The sequence below is a fragment of the Xyrauchen texanus genome, chromosome 49 (assembly GCF_025860055.1).
Source record: "Xyrauchen texanus isolate HMW12.3.18 chromosome 49, RBS_HiC_50CHRs, whole genome shotgun sequence".
Taxonomy (NCBI): Eukaryota; Metazoa; Chordata; class Actinopteri; order Cypriniformes; family Catostomidae; genus Xyrauchen; species Xyrauchen texanus.
In genome coordinates, this window is record NC_068324.1 from 25,502,201 (window position 1) to 25,521,337 (window position 19,137).

The following is a 19,137-nucleotide window of genomic DNA, read 5'->3' on the forward strand; positions in this document are numbered from 1 at the left end:
GTACTGTATGACTATTGGCTGCTATTATGATCAGATCACTTCTGCTGTTACTGTATCGATTTGGCACACACTCAATGTGCATCTAAAGTTTGTAAAGACAGAACATATCAACAGGATTCTGTATGTTTGTGGATTTGCCGGTTAGCCATTTCCAGTTCATTAGAAACATAAAATGAAATGTGATAATAAAAATCAGTCTGGTTTGAGCAGCTCTATAAAGCTCTACTGTATTCCATGGATAAAAGAAAGTCAATCAGGTTTGGAACAACATGTCATACATAAGTTGTGATGTCAGAATGTTCATATTTGGGTGAACTATCCATTTATGTCCAACATATCTTAGAGTCAGCAAATCAACATCTGGATAATGATATTTTATTGTTATTTGTCATATTTCTTTCTTTTTTGACCAATAATGTGTCTTGAGAGGTCTTCAGTTAACCCATCATGCCCCCTACTGGTGCAAACGGGCACATCGTTCAGATTATCTGATTATGATATGCCACTTGCCTTCATTATATAGGAAAGATCAATTATTTATGTTCATCAAAAGTCACTGAATCTGCAGGAGAATGGGGAAAAAGAAAATATCAAATTATATTTTTCACATAATTTTGTAAAGCACTTCTTATGTATTATTTGAGCTGTAAAGATGTTTAAATTGTCTTCTTTTACTGTGGTTTTAAGGTTATGGCATTACATTGTCATGGATTTTACGTTGTCTTGTACTGAACCCAGAATATATATTTTTAAGAAACTGGCTTTTGCTAGTTATGGGGACTAACAGGATAGAAAGTGATAAATTAAATAACAATTAAAACAATCCCCAACAATATTACAATATGTGTGTTTGAAAGATTTCAAAACACATCTTGAATGTTACTTAATTGTTTGCTATTCTATTATTAGTTAGTGCATGGCACAAAAGGCAAAAAAAAAAAAGAAAAACAATTATAACACCTCTCTCTCTCTCTCTCTCTCTCTCTCTCTATATACAACAATCTACCACAAGATTAAAACCACCTGCTTAATATCGTGTGAGTCAGCATGGGCACTCTGACCGGTCTGCAGCAAGCTGCGATGCACTGTCTGTACTGACACCTTTCTATCATGGCCAACATTATGTTTTTCTACAATTTGTGCTACAGTAGCTCTTCTGTGGGATCAGAAATTCTCAAACCAGCTCGTCTGGCACCACGAATCATTAATGTGATTATCTAATCATCCAATCATGTGGCAGCAGTGCAATGCATAAAATCATGCAGATATGGGTCAGGAGCATCAGTTAATGTTCACATCAACCTTCAGAATGGGGAAAAATATAGATATTTGAACTATGGAAACATCTTGTTGATGAGAGGGGTCAACAGAGAATGACCAGACTGGATCAAACTGATAAAGTCTACAGTAACTCAGATAACTACTCTGTACAATTGTGGTGAGAAGAATATTATCTCTGAATGCTATTCTGAGATGTGGGTTGATGCTGTTTTGGCAGCATGTGGGGGAACTACACAACATTAGGCAGGTGGTTTTAATGTTGTGGTTGATCGGTGTATATACTGTATATCCATCCATATCTACCGTATATATAAAAACTGTGAAAAAGTAGTGAAATTATTTTAAATGTATCTTAAATTAATATTTCTTAATGTAAAGTTTAAAATAATTTCATAGAGAACTAATATTTCCATGTTTAAATTTAAGTTTAATGTTTTATCCAATTTATTAATTAAGACAAATCTGATGGGGACATGAAAATGTACCGCATAACAGGAATGATTCACATTATTCTTGTACCCATCTCCCTTTGAAGATATTGGCATCCATCCTGGCATGAATGCTCAGTCGTGCCTAGGTGTTTGGCACGACTCTGCCCCTGAATCACAATGGCCTCTTGCCATCTGACAGCACACACACTTGGGCATGGTGAGGCGGGAGGTGGGGTGCATCTGGATGAACCCCAGGAGAAGGAGGGGCCCGAACTCTCGGTGGAAATGACCCCTCAAGAGCCTTCACCTTGAGGAAGCACTGACCTCCCAGCAGCCCCACAGATATTGTATTACAGAGAGAGGCCTCATCTCACATCAGTCATAATCAAAATTTACACTCCAACATTTCATTTATCTTTTTCTGCCCCCTCGCCATCCTTAAATAGTGCAATGAAATCATGCAGGGAAATCACATTAAATGTATATTGCGGATTCTGCATCAAAGAAGATCTTGTGCTCGTCTTTTCCATTTAATTAAACAACTTTCCTAAAAATCTCAAAAGTGAAACTGTGATGGCTTTGATCTCCGCAGCCAAAGAGAAGACGCTACAGGACGCAAGAAGATTCACTTTTAAAATGTGTTCTAACAGCTTAAATGGGTTTTAGGGGATATCAAATCTCATTTCAAATTCCATTGATTTCAATCAAGCAAAATCAAATGTACTCTATATTTTTTCCCCAAAAGTTCATAAATCAACACCTTGAGATCCAGCGATTTATCTGGTCTAAAATCTTGTACAGTGTTTTGTAACACCTGTCTGTCTGTCTGTCTGTCTTTCTGTATGTATGTATGTCTATCTATATCTGTCTGCCTGCCCGCCTGTCTATATATCTGTATGTATGTATGTCTGTCTACATATCTATATGTCTGTCTGTCTGTCTGCCTGTCTATATCTATCTATCTATCTATCTCGGTATCTATCTCTGTCTGTCTGTCTGTCTCTCTCTCTCTCTCTCTCTCTATATATATATCTGTATGTATGTATGTATGTCTATCTACATGTCTATCTGTCTGCCTGTCTATCTATATCTGTCTGCCTGTCTATCTATATCTGTCTATCTATATCTGTCTGCCTGTCTATCTATATCTGTCTATCTATATCTGTCTGCCTGTCTGTCTGTCTGTCTATATATCTATATGTCTGCCTGCCTGCCTATCTATCTGTATGTATGTATTTATGTCTGTCTACATATCTATCTGTATGTCTATATATCTGTCTGTCTGTCTGTCTATCTATCTCAGTCTGCCTGTCTGTCTGTCTGTCTATCTATCTATCTATCTGTATGTATGTCTGTCTACATATCTGTATGTATGTATGTATGTCTGTCTACATATATATCTGTCTGTCTATATATCTGTCTGTCTGTCTGTCTGTCTGTCTATCTATCTATCTATCTATCTATCTATCTGTATGTATGTCTGTCTACATATCTATCTATCTGTCTGTCTAAATATCTATCTGTCTGTCTGTCTGTCTGTCTGTCTACATATCTATCTGTCTGTCTGTCTAAATATCTATCTGTCTGTCTGTCTACATATCTGTCTGTCTGTCTGTCTGTCTACATATCTGTCTGTCTGTCTACATATCTATCTATCTGTCTGTCTGTCTGTCTGTATGCATGTCTACATATCTGTCTGTCTGTCTACATATCTTTCTATCTCTCTGTCTGTCTACATATCTATCTGTCTGTCTGTCTAAATATCTATCTGTCTGTCTGTCTACATATCTGTCTGTCTGTCTGTCTGTCTACATATCTGTCTGTCTGTCTACATATCTATCTATCTGTCTGTCTGTCTGTCTGTATGCATGTCTACATATCTGTCTGTCTGTCTACATATCTTTCTATCTCTCTGTCTGTCTACATATCTATCTATCTGTCTGTCTGTCTGTCTACATATCTGTCTGTCTGTAGGAAATAACTTCATATCTTTCTCCATAGAGAGGTCAAATCAAGCTTCAAAAGAACATGCTGTTTGTTCAATATATATCAATGGAATTCCTTGATCATTTCTTTCCGATCCAAATGTAATACATTGACATGGATTGGCTTGTTCATCTCTTTTTCTACACCACTTCATCTGATACATCCTTATGGTCCAGCACACAAAATATTAATGGCATCGGCCCCTAATAGTCTCATTTCTCATGAAGACGAGTTGGAGGAGATGAATGGGAAGAAAAGAGAGACGTTGTGAGAGACAGTGAACAAAGATTTAAAGTTGTGTATATAATTTATCAGGGTGCAACATTTCCTAGGAAGAACTAGCTGCTGATTTTGACCACATTTGTGAGGCTTAGGACATTAAATCTTAAAAGAGATTTGAGTAAATGTGATAACCTTGAGCACAACTGTATATTTCAATTTGTTTGTGATCCCAGACAAAAATAAAAATGCTGTGGACAAGACTGTGTACTTAACATATTAATGAGGTAAAAAACTACAATCCCATGAAGCATTGCAAATTATGTAATCTGATTAAAAATATTGTACAAATATAAATCTATCACTTTAAAGTTGATTATTCTAAGTATAACAATATATTGAAAAATATACATGTATTTGAAAATGTACGAGTCAATGACGAGTGTGTCATGTGAGAGAGCGGTCGCTGCAGAGCTCTTTTAGTGCGATTTGCTGGCCGCAATTCTTTGATTGGTAGATTGTTTACCTTAGGATCATGGGTAGTGTAGTTCTAAACCAGACATTTCTCCATTAAACACTTCTTTTTAAATAAAGCTAAAATAACAAAGACAGGTGGCTTCAGCAGAAGCATACATCATCAATTAAAAACCTCAGAACTCACAGTAGATCTGTCTTTAAAAGTTTCATTTATCATTAAAAATCAATTTCCCTAAGGGATATTTTTTTACTTCCGGAACCAGTATGCTGTGCCCTATAGTGAGTTGAGTTTCTTGTGCACTTTACATGAGGAGTAATATTTCAATATAAATCAGTCACTTATAGGTTCCCGTTTTGGTTATTATGCTGCCTTAATAGGTAGCTCACTAAGTAGGAAGTAGACAACAAGACAGCTCACTAGGTTTTGGCATACAGCAAATATCACAAAAGCAGCTTGGGAAGTTTGTGAACATTTAAACTGTGCTCTAACAGGTATGAAAGTGGCTAATCATGTTTAAGTGTAAAGCGCAATCAATGCATGAATACATTAAGCGGGTGTAGTGGAGCAGGTAGGGCAGCTGCTGTACGATGCATTGCACAGATGATTGGTCACAACGAGTCAAAGAAACACAATCAATAGCACATATAGTGTGTTAGCCCAGGAAGAATGGCAAACACCAATGAGATAAAGTGAATTTGTTCCACTTTCTGTGTGTCGGACAGAGCTGTGTCGTTCACTGTGTCCTCCACACAATATTCTTGCCTCTATGTAAAGAACTGCACTGCAAGGAGATCACAATTGACAAATTAAGGGGATACTAAAGTCATTCAAATATACCAGACCAGGTTTAGGATTGATTCTATTCGGCAACATGAACTCAATATTTTCAGCACTCTCCATGGTTGTTTATACAGGCCTTATTTGAGGACTCTAGAGGTCAAAGTTCAGCCCAGTAACTCCAGCTGGAGTGAACAGCATTAGATCACTTTACAGTGACCTCTGACCCCTCACCATAACAATGAGAATTATGTAAAGTGATAATGCACATTAAAAGCATTGTTCTCTGTGCTGTAATTTGGCTCCTCACAGCGAGTAGCTTACTGAACAGAGCTGTTAACTCTGATGTTTGGACCCTTTAGTGTTTAAACAGCCGAGCTTGAACCTTTTAAAAGAGCTAATTCAGTACATTTAAAGAGAGATTGTGAATGTTTGTGTATATTGTCTTCATTTTAAATTTGGACGGTTTTTAAAACCTTTGCATCAGGTTTGAAATATTTGAGTTAAGTGTTTCTTTTTATGTGTGTGTGTGTGTGTGTGTGTGTGTGTGTGTGTGTGTGTGTCAGCCATTAGCATAAACTAAAATTCAAGATTTAAAAACACTTCTGTAAGCTGAAATCAAATTAATACAAAACAAATGAAAAACAAAAATTAAAAACAACAAAAATTAAATCAAATAAATTCCATTCGATGTCACTGAGCCATCACTCATAAATAATTATAATTATTAAAACTGATATAAAAATAAATAAAAACAGACATAAAGTGTCCATGAAATAAAAGCAAAGTGAAACTTAAAACAATGGTTGAAAAACTACCCAAAACACACACACACACACACACACACACACACACACACACACACACACACACACACACGCACACACACACACACACACACACACACACACACAATAACATATTTTAACAACAGTGGTAGAAAACAACCAAAATAAAAACAACATCAATAATAATAATAAATGAATAGTAATAATAATACATTAATAGTAATAATAATAATAATAATAATAAATTAATAATAATAATAATAATAATAATAATAGTAAACAAATAAATAGAAATAAATAATACATAATATTAATATAATAATAATAATAATAATTATTATTATTATTATTATTATTATTATTATGGTTGTTTTCAGTAGTCTTCCAGTAAATTTGGAAACAAATTTAAAAAATAATAAAATGTATACAATAAATAGTAAAATCAAATACAAATGTAATTGAATCATTCACTGAAATTAAATTAATCAATAATTCTCCACCAAGCGATATTGTTTGTTATGTAACGTGCGTTAAAATAAAAAAAAACTAAAATAAATAAATACAATAAAGGCAAAACTATAATAAGCCTTTGTGTGTGCATTGTCTCTCTTTCTCAGAATCTTACACTATAATTGATGATCTAGCAATATTCCTGTTGACATTTGTATTTGTTTGTCTAGCATGCTGAAATCAGACAGGAAATGACCTGTCCCTTAGCCAAGAATCTGCCTTTGTGCCATTGGCCAATCACTTTATTGTTTCTTGATCTCTATACATGAATCATTTCCAACAAAAACACCACCCAGGCAAAAATCTTCCGCTCAGCAAGTCTCTTGGGTGTAGCTGTATCAGAGCGGGCCAAGAGGAGGAGCAGAGAGAGAGTGACAGAGAGACACGTTTGAGCCAAACATTACGGATCTGAATTCGGAACACTTGATCCTTAAACATGAGCCTAGTACCATAATGGCTGCTGTACACGATATGTGGCAACCTCATATTCCCAGTTCATTTTCAACGGGAGGCAGGCAGGCGGCAGAACGAAAGTGCCGCTGGAAGTGCCATTACCCATATAGAGGTGATTTTATTCACAATCAATCAAAAAATAAGAAATAAATGCCATTTAATTTAGTTATATGGAAAACACCAGAAACACGAGAGGTGGCACACTTTGCTTGAAAATGGCCTTTACTGATCCTTCAAAATCTCTTTCTTTCACCTCTTGTATTCGTCTGATTTCTACAGAGAGACAGTGAGAGTGACTGATGAATGTTTTGAAAATCATGAGTAGTGGGTGAGTTCTTGAGTCAGTAGCTGTGTTTAAGTGAAACTGATGAAATCGGGGTGTGTATGGATGCCACGTGTAAGTATGCGCAGAGGGGTCAAAGGTTAATTCCTATTGATTGAGCAGCACACGGCATACAGCACCACTGGGAGACAGTCACCTCTCTTGGCAATCAACTAACACAAATACATGATAAATCTCACTGTTTACAGCCACTGATCACTGCAGGTAAAACGGAGTCAGAGACACTAGTAAACAGCCATCAGAGCCACAGAGGCAAAAGACTAACTCCTAACTCCATCTGGTTCACCACAGGTTGAAGAATTAGAAGCATTAGTTAGCATATGTGAGATTATGGCATGGTGCATGTGTGTTTATGTGTGAATAATCCAAAAATTGTGTCCAAATATAGGAGTCCAAAATTAACCTACACCTAAAAGGCATAAGCATAAAAGAGACCACAGGGACAAATATATACTGTTGAAGTCAGAAGTTTACATACACCTTATCCAAATACATTTAAACTCAGTTTTTCACAATTTCTGACATTTAATCAAAGAAAACATTCCCTGTCTTAGGTCAGTTAGGATCGCTACTTTATTTTAAGAATGTGAAATGTGAGAATAATAGTAGAGAGAATGATTTATTTCAGCTTTTATTTCTTTCATCACATTCCCAGTGGATCAGAAGTTTACATGCACTTTGTTTGTATTTGGTAGCATTGACTTTAAATAGTTTAACTTGAGTCAAATGTTTTGGGTATCCTTCCACAAGCTTCTCACAATAAGTTAATGGAATATTGGCACATTCCTCCTGACAGAACTGGAGAAACTGAGTCAGGTTTGTAGACCTCCTTGCTTGCACACACTTTTTCATTTCTGCCCAAAGTTTCTATCGGACTGAGGTCAAGACCTTTGTTCCTATGTACACTTTTTTATGGTGGTTTTGGAGCAGTGGCTTGTTCCTGGCTGAGCAGCCTTTCAGGTTATGTCAATATAGGACTTGTTTTACTGTGGATATAGATACTTGTCTACCTGTTTCCTCCAGCATCTTCACAAGGTCCTTTGCTGTTGTTCTGGGACTGATGGCTGTGTGGTCCCATTGTGTTTATACTTGCATACTATTGTTTGTACAGATAAACGTGATAACTTCAGGTGTTTGAAAAATGCTTCCAAGGATGAGGTTTTGGCTGATTTCTTTTGATTTTCCCATGATGTCAAGAAAAGAGGCACGGAGTTTGAAGTTAGGCCTTAAAATACATCCACAGGTGTATATCCTCCAATTTACTTCAATCAGAAGCTAATTGTCTAAAGGTTTGACATAATTTTCTGTCAAAACACTAAACTAAATAAAAAAAGAAATAAAATAAACTAAACAAAAATTTTTTTTAAAGATACAGGAAGATCAATCTCCAACAATATTATCAGCCCCATTTTGTCCGAAAATTTCTCTCATCAACAGTTAACTTCCCTCGTTATGAGATGAGCACATTTCATAGATATTTAATAAGCAGTGACCGATAGAAGTGGAAAGGTCGCAGCCTCTCGTTGCTATCAGGAAAGATCGCAGACAATCATAACAAACTAAATAAAACAGCAATTCACACAGAACAAAACAAACATAAGCAACCTCCACTTGCCAGCCCAACCGACACAAAAGCCAATTAGAAAAATGAATAGCTGCATTGATAAATCCATTAATAAGCAATTCGATGATCAATCAGAAAAATTCACAGCTAGATTTAAGATGAATCCACCCAGAATTTCAACTGAACAGTGTTTTTTGGGTCGGTTGGAGAAACAATGTAATAATGTTAGCCAAATCAATAATAATTCTCCCTTTTTATCCTTCAGTATCTTTCTTTCATTCTTTATGTCTTTGTTTTCTTATGCGTTCGCCATTTACTGCACTCTTTCTCCGTTTAAACTCCCGTTCCCTCCCTTTCTAATCCGATCATGCAGGGAATAAGTGTATGCACCATGAACACATTTAATTTTCCCAGTTGGTTTTCATCAGGCCTAGAGGTGAGCTTTAATAAGGATCAATGGCATTTTATCTAGGACAGGACCTACTTCACAGCATGCAAATTAAACAGCAACACTTACAGAAGAAACAGGGGAAAAAAGGGAAAGAAATGGATTTAATTAAAAAATGTAGAACCACAGGCTCTGGGAATTCAATTAGAGGATTTATGCAAAGGTTGGCTAGCTTTTGGTGTTGCAGTTACTGTTTGTATAATGAGCTTTTCATATTAAAAATCAATAGGTAATCTAGGGTGGAAAGATCAACTGCTTACGTATATTTTTTAAATCAATTTGAAAAATAGTGCATCAAGCCGCATGTCACAAAAACAAGCCTTGTTCAAAGTGGATATGTATCCGGAAGCATGATTTTAGGGAAAACAGTTGGGAATTCTGGAGATGATTGTTTTGAGAGGGAAAACTGGAGGGGGTGGGGTCTTACAGAGATTGGTTTGCCAGGATAAGGAACCTAATAAGGAAAGGATTGTAGAAAATGTCTCAAAGAGGCCAAATATGATGTCTAGTTTACTTATATGCTTATGTTACGATGCATATATATTTCAAACAGTGTGATCACCAGCATCATGGACTAGCTCTTAGACATGCACTCCGAAACATTGAGGTAACTTCTAGTGTAGCTTAACTATTTTAAAATTATGAGTAGTTGTAGCTTGTCAAACTACAGTTTCAAATTAGCTTCCCCAACACTGATTTCAATATGATGTGAATGCACTCCTAACAAGAGTCCAGGGACCAGAAATGTGTCTGTCTGTGCACAACCGCTGTGCAACATGACACAATCACAGCCAGTCCAAACATGTTAGATAGTTTTGTGGATACAGGATTTTGAACCAATGAGATTTGACAGTAGGTCTCTCTGCCCAGCACAATGCTGGAGAAGCAGAAACCAAGCATTTAACACCATATGTCGTGGCCGCAGCTCTTTAGAACATAGTATTAGTGCCGTTCCACCCTCTTTTCCATCTTTACCTTTTCTTTTTCCCCACTATACTCAAAAAAACGTCAAGAATATAATCGCACTGACGGGTCCCTCTAGAATGAGACAGAATCATCCCCAAAACAAGCCATTGGAAGTCATTGTCTTATTACTCCAGCATTCATGTTGAATGTGATACAGAGGTATGATGTGCTTCAGATGAACACAGGCTCAGATGAATGGGCCTCTGTGTGACTTTGACTGGGGGTCAAACCGGAGTGACATGACAGCCGGCGGGCTCGCCTGAACGCTGTCTGCGCACCCCAGATTGGTCCCTTATTGATTCTGACACCTTCATGGACACATTGCCTGATCAAGCAATAAACTATTTGCTCGGATTCCTTCTGCAAGATGAGTCATTCATTCCAAAGAGCCACAAGTATGCATGTACATGTGTGGTTGTCTGCAGAGCCATACTTTATTTAATGAAATTGTGTGTCTTGGTAGACTATAATCCTGGTAATAGGATTGAGTTGAGACACACGTCAATACAAGCAAATGGGATTGTGTGCTTTTAGGTCTCAGATTGTCTTCCAGATTCATAATAGGTAACGGGGGAAAATGGAGTAATATCACACCAACACATTGGCCAATCAGTGTGTTCACTTCGAAGCAGAGTCTAATGCAGGATGAAGCGTTATGCTGTTTACACGCATAGTTCACATGGTCCACTGTTTTGAACCTATTGCTCACGCTGTGGATCCAATTTAACCAAAGAAGGGCCACAAATTAACATTTCAATGTCATGTACGGTTTCTAACTGTATTTTCATACATTAGTGCACACGAGTCCATTTAAAGTAAAAGATTAGTTAGTTTAGTGGGACTTATGAACTCAGGGATGGGTTCCTTGACGTTAGGGATGTACAAAACTACATATTTCCAAAATCAACTAGTCAGTAAGTTGCCTGAACTAAGGCTGAAACAATTAGTTGACATTATGGACAACGTCAACAATAAAAAATTGCAGCTAGATTGTAACGTGATGGCTTACAACTTATTCAATTGCAATATATGTGTCACTGTTTGTTTCTTATCATAAAGAAAATTGAGAGAGTTTGTTTTTTTGTGAGTTTAAGTTGGATCAAAGAGAACAGAAAGGTAAGAGAGGGTAGTCTTCACCCATTACACTGAAAGAAAATACATTTTTGTTTTGGCTTGTTTTCCAATATAAATATCTTGAACTTTTTTAAAGCAATCTACATTTACTTTAGGAGCTACTATACAATATACTGAAGAAGAAAAAATTGATATCTGAGAATGTTGAATATAATATCACAAATTCTAATATTTTAAAATATCTAAAGAAATATTTTAAAAAGATGCATTCACCAGAGAAGCAATATACAGGATATTTAGACTTGCTTCCAGAGAATATTTCTTGAATACAAGCATATCTTTGTCGGTAACGCTTTGCAATAAAGTTCCATTTGTTAACATTACTCAATGCATTAGGTATCATTAACTAACTATTAACAACATTTTTTTTTTTAAAGGTGATTTTGCCCTCTTTGTTGTTTGTAAGCACGTTTAATACAATCTTTTAACTCAGGGCACAAGCTGAATAGTCGGTTAGGAGCTAATGATTAATCATGGTAATGATTCATTTTTGCAATACCCAAATAGTTGAATAATTGTTCAAATAATCGTTAGGTTAGTCAATTATTTAAATAATCGTTAGTCGCAGCTTCAGCCTGAACAACTGGTTAACTAATCCAATCCTTTGAAGCATTGACCCCGATGGGATGCATTTTGGGTGCATTAATGTGCCGTTAAAAAAACAGCTTGCTAGAGTGCAATGAAATGAAAGAAGGGCCACAATATACGTTTTTAAATGAACAAAACATTTAAAAAATTAAACACTTATGGCAGACCACTTACTAAAAACACACACAAAAAAAACTAGTGAGATATGCATGCAATGGCGAAATATGTCCAACTGAATGTGTATAGCTATATTGCCTGTGTTGTAAAGGGGATTCATATTTAAGAAACTATTGTTTCGAGTGGGTTTACATGCAAACTGTCAAAAGGCTAAAACACTGCATGTTAAATAAAGTCACAAAAAATAACTGAACTATATACATGTATACATATAAGAAAAGATTTAGATAAACTATTAGACTAATCATTTAGTCGGTTGTTGGACACGACTAGTCGACTGTCGTGACCCAACCCTACTTTTTGCCCAGGTCACAAAGTGCTGGGGTCTGAAGTACAATCATCTGGACATATGGAGTTTGGTTTGTTTTTGTTGGTGGGGAAACTTCTTTCCAAAGTCATTTGTTTGGCTCCCTCGTGCACTTCAAAACTGAGGTCTGAGGTCCCCCCACCCATATATATTTCACAAAACAGGCCTCACTCGAGGTGGGTATGGACCTGGAAGGTTGATTTTAGGGAAAGGTGTTGGTAATTCTAAGAAAGGATGTTTCAGGAGTGGACATAGGCTGCTGTAAGCAATTATAAGAAACAAATAAGGGAGAAATTGTGCATAGTTTTTAATTTTATTTGTGGCGTTTATGTGCAAATTTGCATCCGACCTGAAGAATTCTAATTCGGTATTCAAGACTAAACAGGGTCAAGAATCACTTACAACCTAGCTACAGTGATAAACAGCTACCAATAGCATAGTGCTACTTAAAGTGGTACTCATGTTGATGACGCAAACATCCCACAGTTTGGAGCTTAAAAAAGTACAGTGTGAAAAGACAATTGCGGGGCAGTTAACTCGTATTAAGACCAAGCAACTGAATCAAGAGTAAAAACAGCCTTTACATATCTTATCATGTCTTAAGTCTTATCCAGCAATACTGCCAGATATTTGAGAGTCGGTAGCATGGCCATCTCCTGCTCATATGTATTTGATATACAAATGGATCATTCCATGTCGAGCACACTCGTAGAATCACAGACAGCACAGGAGATGCCAGCAGCCCATAGCGGAAAGCGTTCCGGCAGGCTGAGTGAACCGGTTCCTTGCTCAACCTGCAGGCCCTAATCACCAATTATGAGGCTATTAGGGCTGTTGGCAGCTCATTGTGTCTCGCCGCAGCTGAAGGGTCTCTGGGTGTAGACCTCTGCCCCACTATGCTCCGCTCCACTGAGTGCCTGTCAGCCCCGGTTGTGGTGCCGCCATGATAGGACCAGTGTACCGCCAGATAACAACACCTGACCTTACAACCGATTTCCAGGGGGACGCTCGCCACGCCGACAGGGCTCATCGCAGCGCAACAGTGGATGGATAAATCTGAGCCACTCGAGGTGACGAGACGTCATTAAAGAAGAGCGAGATGGTGCGAGACGGTGCGAGAGCAATGGGTAATGCCTCTGTAGTGTACTAATAGAAGCAGAGCCCTCGTTAGCTGAGCATGCAGAAAGATCCATCAACCAGCACCTCCTCCTTTCAGTCAGCTTACAAGGCGACCGAGAGAAAGAAGAACAGGAGAGATTCAGGCTCCCTTAAGGAAGCGCTGGCAGTGGTTTCTCAGCAGGCTGGTTAAATTATCTCACAGGCAAGAGGCGAGATAGTTGCCAATGCACAGAGGAACTTGTTAAATTCCCTCTTTTAGAGCGAACCCCCGGTTAATGTACGACTTTTGGGCTATGGTCAAAAGTTCAGCCCCTGCATATGTAAAAAGGTAGCGGAGCGCCTGAGGCAGAATCCTGAGGAAAATAATTGCACTAAACTGCTGAAATCTCTCCGTCTGATGCCGGACTGGATCCCAATGAAGCGATTGTGAAAAGGCGGGGACCTGATTGGGCTGCTGTAATTTTCACAGCAGCCTCGTGTCCTGAAGCATCAAGCAGCTATTAGATGGCACAATACCCAACCGTGTTAGAAATGTCAAACCAAACATGCTAAAACAGCTGTTTGACTACACAAATGAAAAGGTTACAGAGGCTTCTGGGATGTACATTACTTCACACAAAGTCTAGAAGTACCACAGAGGAAGTTTCAAAAATGACCTTTTTCGACATTGACTGAAAACACTTCATTCAGCTAAAGCACTAATGATCTGATGAAATAAAAAATACCGGTCTGATAAAATACTGCAAAATTATTTTATTTGTAAAACAGTTGTTTATGCAAATTAATCTTTCTGTTGCGTTCTGTTGTTTCCAAACAACTGTTCCGAACACATCTCATGCAAATGAAAATGTGCCTGAAACTGTTTTTCACACTAAAACTATTTACACAAAGTCTGAAGGGGAACTGTTGTAGGGATGTATAAAGCAACCCATTTTCAACTAGTCAACTAGGGTTGTATGAATAGTGTGTTCCACAAGATCCAACACATTTCATTGAGATTTATGGACAACAAGCGCAGCCCTTTAACCTATTTTAACCTTTAACTATTTAACTAATGAATAGTCAACCAAAAAATAAGCATCACTCATTTAATATTTGTAATTTTTTGGCTAACAATTAAAAAAGAAATACATTCAAATGAATGATGGATCAATGCAGTACAATATTTTGAATATTTGCAAACAATTGCCAGATCAAAGAGATCCATTTGAGAGGGTCTGGGTATCTCCGCGTGTAAAGACGCTGACTACCACACCTGGAGTCGCAAGTTCGAATCCAGGGTGTGCTGAGTGACTCCAGTCAGGTTTCCTAAGCAACCAAATGGCCCAGTTGCTAGGGAGGGTAGCCTCACGTTGGGTTAACCTCCTCGTGGTTGCATTAATGTGGTTCTCGCTCTCGGTGGGGCGAGTTGGTTAGCGTTACCGTGAGTTGTATGTGTATGCCGTGGAGACTAGCATAAAGCCTCGACATGCGCTAGGTCTCCACGGTAACGCGCTCAACAAGCCACGTGATAAGAAGCTCGAATTGACTGTCTCAGATGCGGAGGCAACTGAGATTCATCCTCTGCCACCCGGATTGAGACGAGTCACTACGCCACAATGAGGATATAGAGAGCATTGGGAATTGGGCATTCCAAATTGGGGAGAAAAGGGAACCCCCCCCCCCCCAAAAAAAAGAGATCTATTTGCTTTAAAATCCTTTTTGCTCAGCTTTTCTGCAAGTTGAAAATTCAGCCTTGGTGTGAATAGTCAAGTGATACTTTAGTTAGAGACGCTTTTGTATTACATTGACGTCTATCCACGTATATATATCCAATATATCCAAGTGAATATTAATGCTCTCATTGCAACCACACATGCTTATACAGAGCAATGCAAGATCATGAGCAGCAAATGACTCCACCCTTATCAAAGCTAAACACTTCTGATGGTGTTTGGGCCTAATGCACAACTGCAGGCCATGAAGACAGAGATGGAGAGAGAGGGGCGTAAAAGAATATATTTGATGAACAGATTATGGATGGAGGACACTCCGATATCAGAGAGTCCCGCCTCTTTACCAATGACTTTTTATCAAATTATCTACAAATTACAAGATCAAATCAAGCCATTTCATTTATGAAATACACTGTAACATCCTGCACTATTTCAATTGTATTATACAATTATTTCATTATTCTGAGATATTCAGAACAATTAAGTCAAACATTTTTTTTTATAATTTTTTATATTATTATTATTTGTTCCCAAATGTTTTGTTTTATGTATTTATCTTGATTCATCTTAATCCATGATGTGATGCAGCTATACTTTTAGAAACACTGAACTAAACAGAAGCTTCCAACTCAGAGGTTTGCGCAGTTATAAATCACCTATAGCTTCTTGGTGAAGACAAAGGAATTTACTGTGCAGGGTGTAATATTGTTGGAGGCTCTTCTTGTCAACATTATGCAGAGCTGTGCACCCTTGAACAATCTAACACAATCCAGTATGAGACTGCAAGCAATTAAAACGATACAATCTTCAAACCCTAATAATCAATAAATAAAAGAACAAAACTGTTTTACATTAAATACAGGAATATTTGAAGGGGTTCAGGAGAGAGAGAGAGAGAGAGAGAGAGAGAGAGAGAGAGAGAGAGAGAGAGAGAGAGAGAGAGAGAGAGAGAGAGAGAGAGAGACAGGGGCACGTTGATGCCTTGGGTGAAATCAGGTTTTCAGCTGTAAGGGCAATATCTGTGTAATATTAAATACTGATTTTACTGTGATCTTTGTGTATTTTTGAATTGTAAAGTTGTTTTTGTTTTTTACTTTAATATTCAATTCCATATATATATATATACACACACATTATGTTTTTTTATGCAAAGTAAAACAATAAAAAAATATCCTGTATATAATAAAAACATATTACATTGTTTCTTAGAAATGTTTCCTTAAGGTTACTTTATGGAAATAAATTGGTACTTTTATTCAGCAAAGTGGCATTCAACTGATCACAATGTATAGTCAGAACATTAATAACATGAATAATTACTATTACAATTTGAAATAAATGTTCAGAACTTCTTAAACTACTTCAAAGATTTCTCATCAAAAAATCCTCCACGTGCATCAATGACATCTTTACAGATTCTTGTTATTCTAGCTGTCCAGATACTCAGGTGACCTTTCACCCCACACTTCCTGTAGCACTTGAACTTTCACCCCACACTTCCTGTAGCACTTGTCATAGATGTGTCTGTCTTGTCGGGCTGTTCTCACGCACCTTACAGTCTAACTGATCCCACAAAAGATCCGTAACACTCTTTTCCAATTATCTGTTGTCCAATGGCTGTGTTTCTTTGCCCACTCGAACCTTTTCTTTTTGTTTTTCTGTTTCAAAAGTGTCTTTTTCTTGCAATTCTTCCCATAAGTCCTCCTGAGTCTTCTCTTTACTGTTGAACATGAAACTGGTGTTGAGCGGGTAGAATTCAATGAAGCTGTCAGCGGAGGACATGTGAGGTGTCTATTTCTCAAACTAGAGTCTCTGATGTACTTCTCCTCTTGTTTAGTTGCACATCTGGTCTTCCACATCTCTTTCTGTCCTTGTTAGAGACAGTTGTCTTTTGTCATTGAAGACTGTAGTTACACCTTTGAATGAAATCTTCAGTTTTTGGCAATTTCAAGCATTGTATATCCTTCATTCCTCAAAACAATGATTGACTGATGAGTTTCTAGAGAAATCTTTTTCTTTTTTGCCATTTGTGATCTAATATTGACCTTAAAACATGCCAGTCTATTTCATACTGTGACAACTCAAAAACAACACAAAGACAACGTTAAGCTTCATTTAATGAATCAATATTTTTCAGCTGTGTTTGATATAATGACAAGTGATTTTCTAGTATCAAATGATCAATTTAGCATGATTACTCAAGGATAAGGTGTTGGAGTGATGTGCTGTTTTTACATCAGTAATGTCCTGACTATACTTTGTGATCAGTTGAATGCCACTTTGTGAATTAAAGTACCAATTTCCTTCCGAAACAGCAAAATCTGTACATTATTCCAAACTTTTACTCAATTTAATTTGGATTTTGGAATAATGGGATTTTGTTATGAAACTAAAATATGTAAAATTACAGTTCTTTTTTTGAGTATAGGACTGGTAGCTGGAGATATGAGTGGTTTGAGTTACGACTGGGCCGAGTGTAAAACCTTGACATATTCATTCCTGTCTCTTTAATGCACAATAAGCTAACGATGAGCTCAGCTGAAATAATCAACACTTCATCAAACTCTTCCTTCAGAGCTTTCAGAATTAAATCAAAGAATACATCAAATGCAATGTGTGGCCTAAAGCTGATCAGCATCGGAAGGAAAGACTGCAGGTATGAGACAGTAGATACTTTAGGATTTATGAGGATGTTGAATTTTATAGTTTGTCTCTGAAAGTGCATGTGACTTGACTCTTCGAGCTAAAACAGCAGAGTGTTGCCTGTAGAAAGAGCTGCCCGCCTGATTTATGCAGCAGTATACGAGCAGGGTTACGGCAGCGCATGCACACACACACACACACACACACACACACACACACACACACACACACACACACACACACACACACACACACACACACACACACACACACACACACACACACACACACACACACACACACACACGTTTACTACAGGCAATTCCTGCTTAGGGATCCAAAAACACACTAAAAACTGTGAAATTTTCAAGGACCACTAAAATCATTTATTTTTTAATAATTAATCGGCCTGTTGTCAGTTATTCCTTGCTTTACACTCTTTTCTATAGGAGTTATAGAAAATTAGCTATATGTGATGCAAACCTACATCAACAAATTATTTCAAATGTAGAAAATAAGAAGGCATTTTTCACCACATAAAAGAAAAGTTCAACAAAGAGGCCCTAGTTATAGTTCACTTTTCTTTTCAAAAGCTTCATTCAGCAATACATCAGACGAAAGAGAGAAAATAAAAACTCATGTTCTTACCATGGATTTGGTGAAGGGTCGTGCAAAGGTAAAGAGCAGGGTCATGAGCCACCAGCTGCGGTGGATCGAGGTGTACATCATATTTCCCGGATGTACTGCGTTACAGGTGATGCCGTAGGGTGACATGCGGCGGTGCAGCTCATTGGAGAAAAGGATGTTGCAGAGTTTGGCGCGATTGTAGGCCAGCATGGACCAGTACTCCTTCTGCGGAGGTGAAAGAAGATTCAGATCTACCTTCTCACTTGAGTCCAACAGATTTGTGAACCTTCAAAAACAAGAATTAAGAGTCAGCGAGAGAGGAACATGACAAAAACACACACAGGTGATTCAATTAAGACATTGGTTCTCAATGTGTGGGGTGCCATTCGCACGCAAGATACACTGTGTGCTTAGGGTCATTGTCCTGTTGGAAGATGAACCTTCACCCCAGTCTGAGGTCCAGAGTGCTCTGGAGCAGGTTTTCATCAAGGATGTCTCTGTACATTGCTGCATTCATCTTTCCCTCGATCCTGAGTCCTAGTGGTTCCAAACTTCTTCCATTTACAGATGATGGAGGCCACTG

At 37.6% G+C, this 19,137-nt stretch overlaps 1 protein-coding gene across 1 annotated transcript in view; it reads right to left on the bottom strand.

Annotated features, from left to right (window-relative positions):
* The window catches only part of LOC127640074 (WW domain-containing oxidoreductase), a 329,961-nt gene that overhangs the window by 171,556 nt on the left and 139,268 nt on the right, over nucleotides 1-19,137 (bottom strand). The window contains exon 8 of the mRNA XM_052122463.1: nucleotides 18,576-18,840. Coding sequence (XP_051978423.1) covers nucleotides 18,576-18,840 — 265 coding nt within the window. The remainder of the gene's footprint in view (nucleotides 1-18,575; nucleotides 18,841-19,137) is intronic.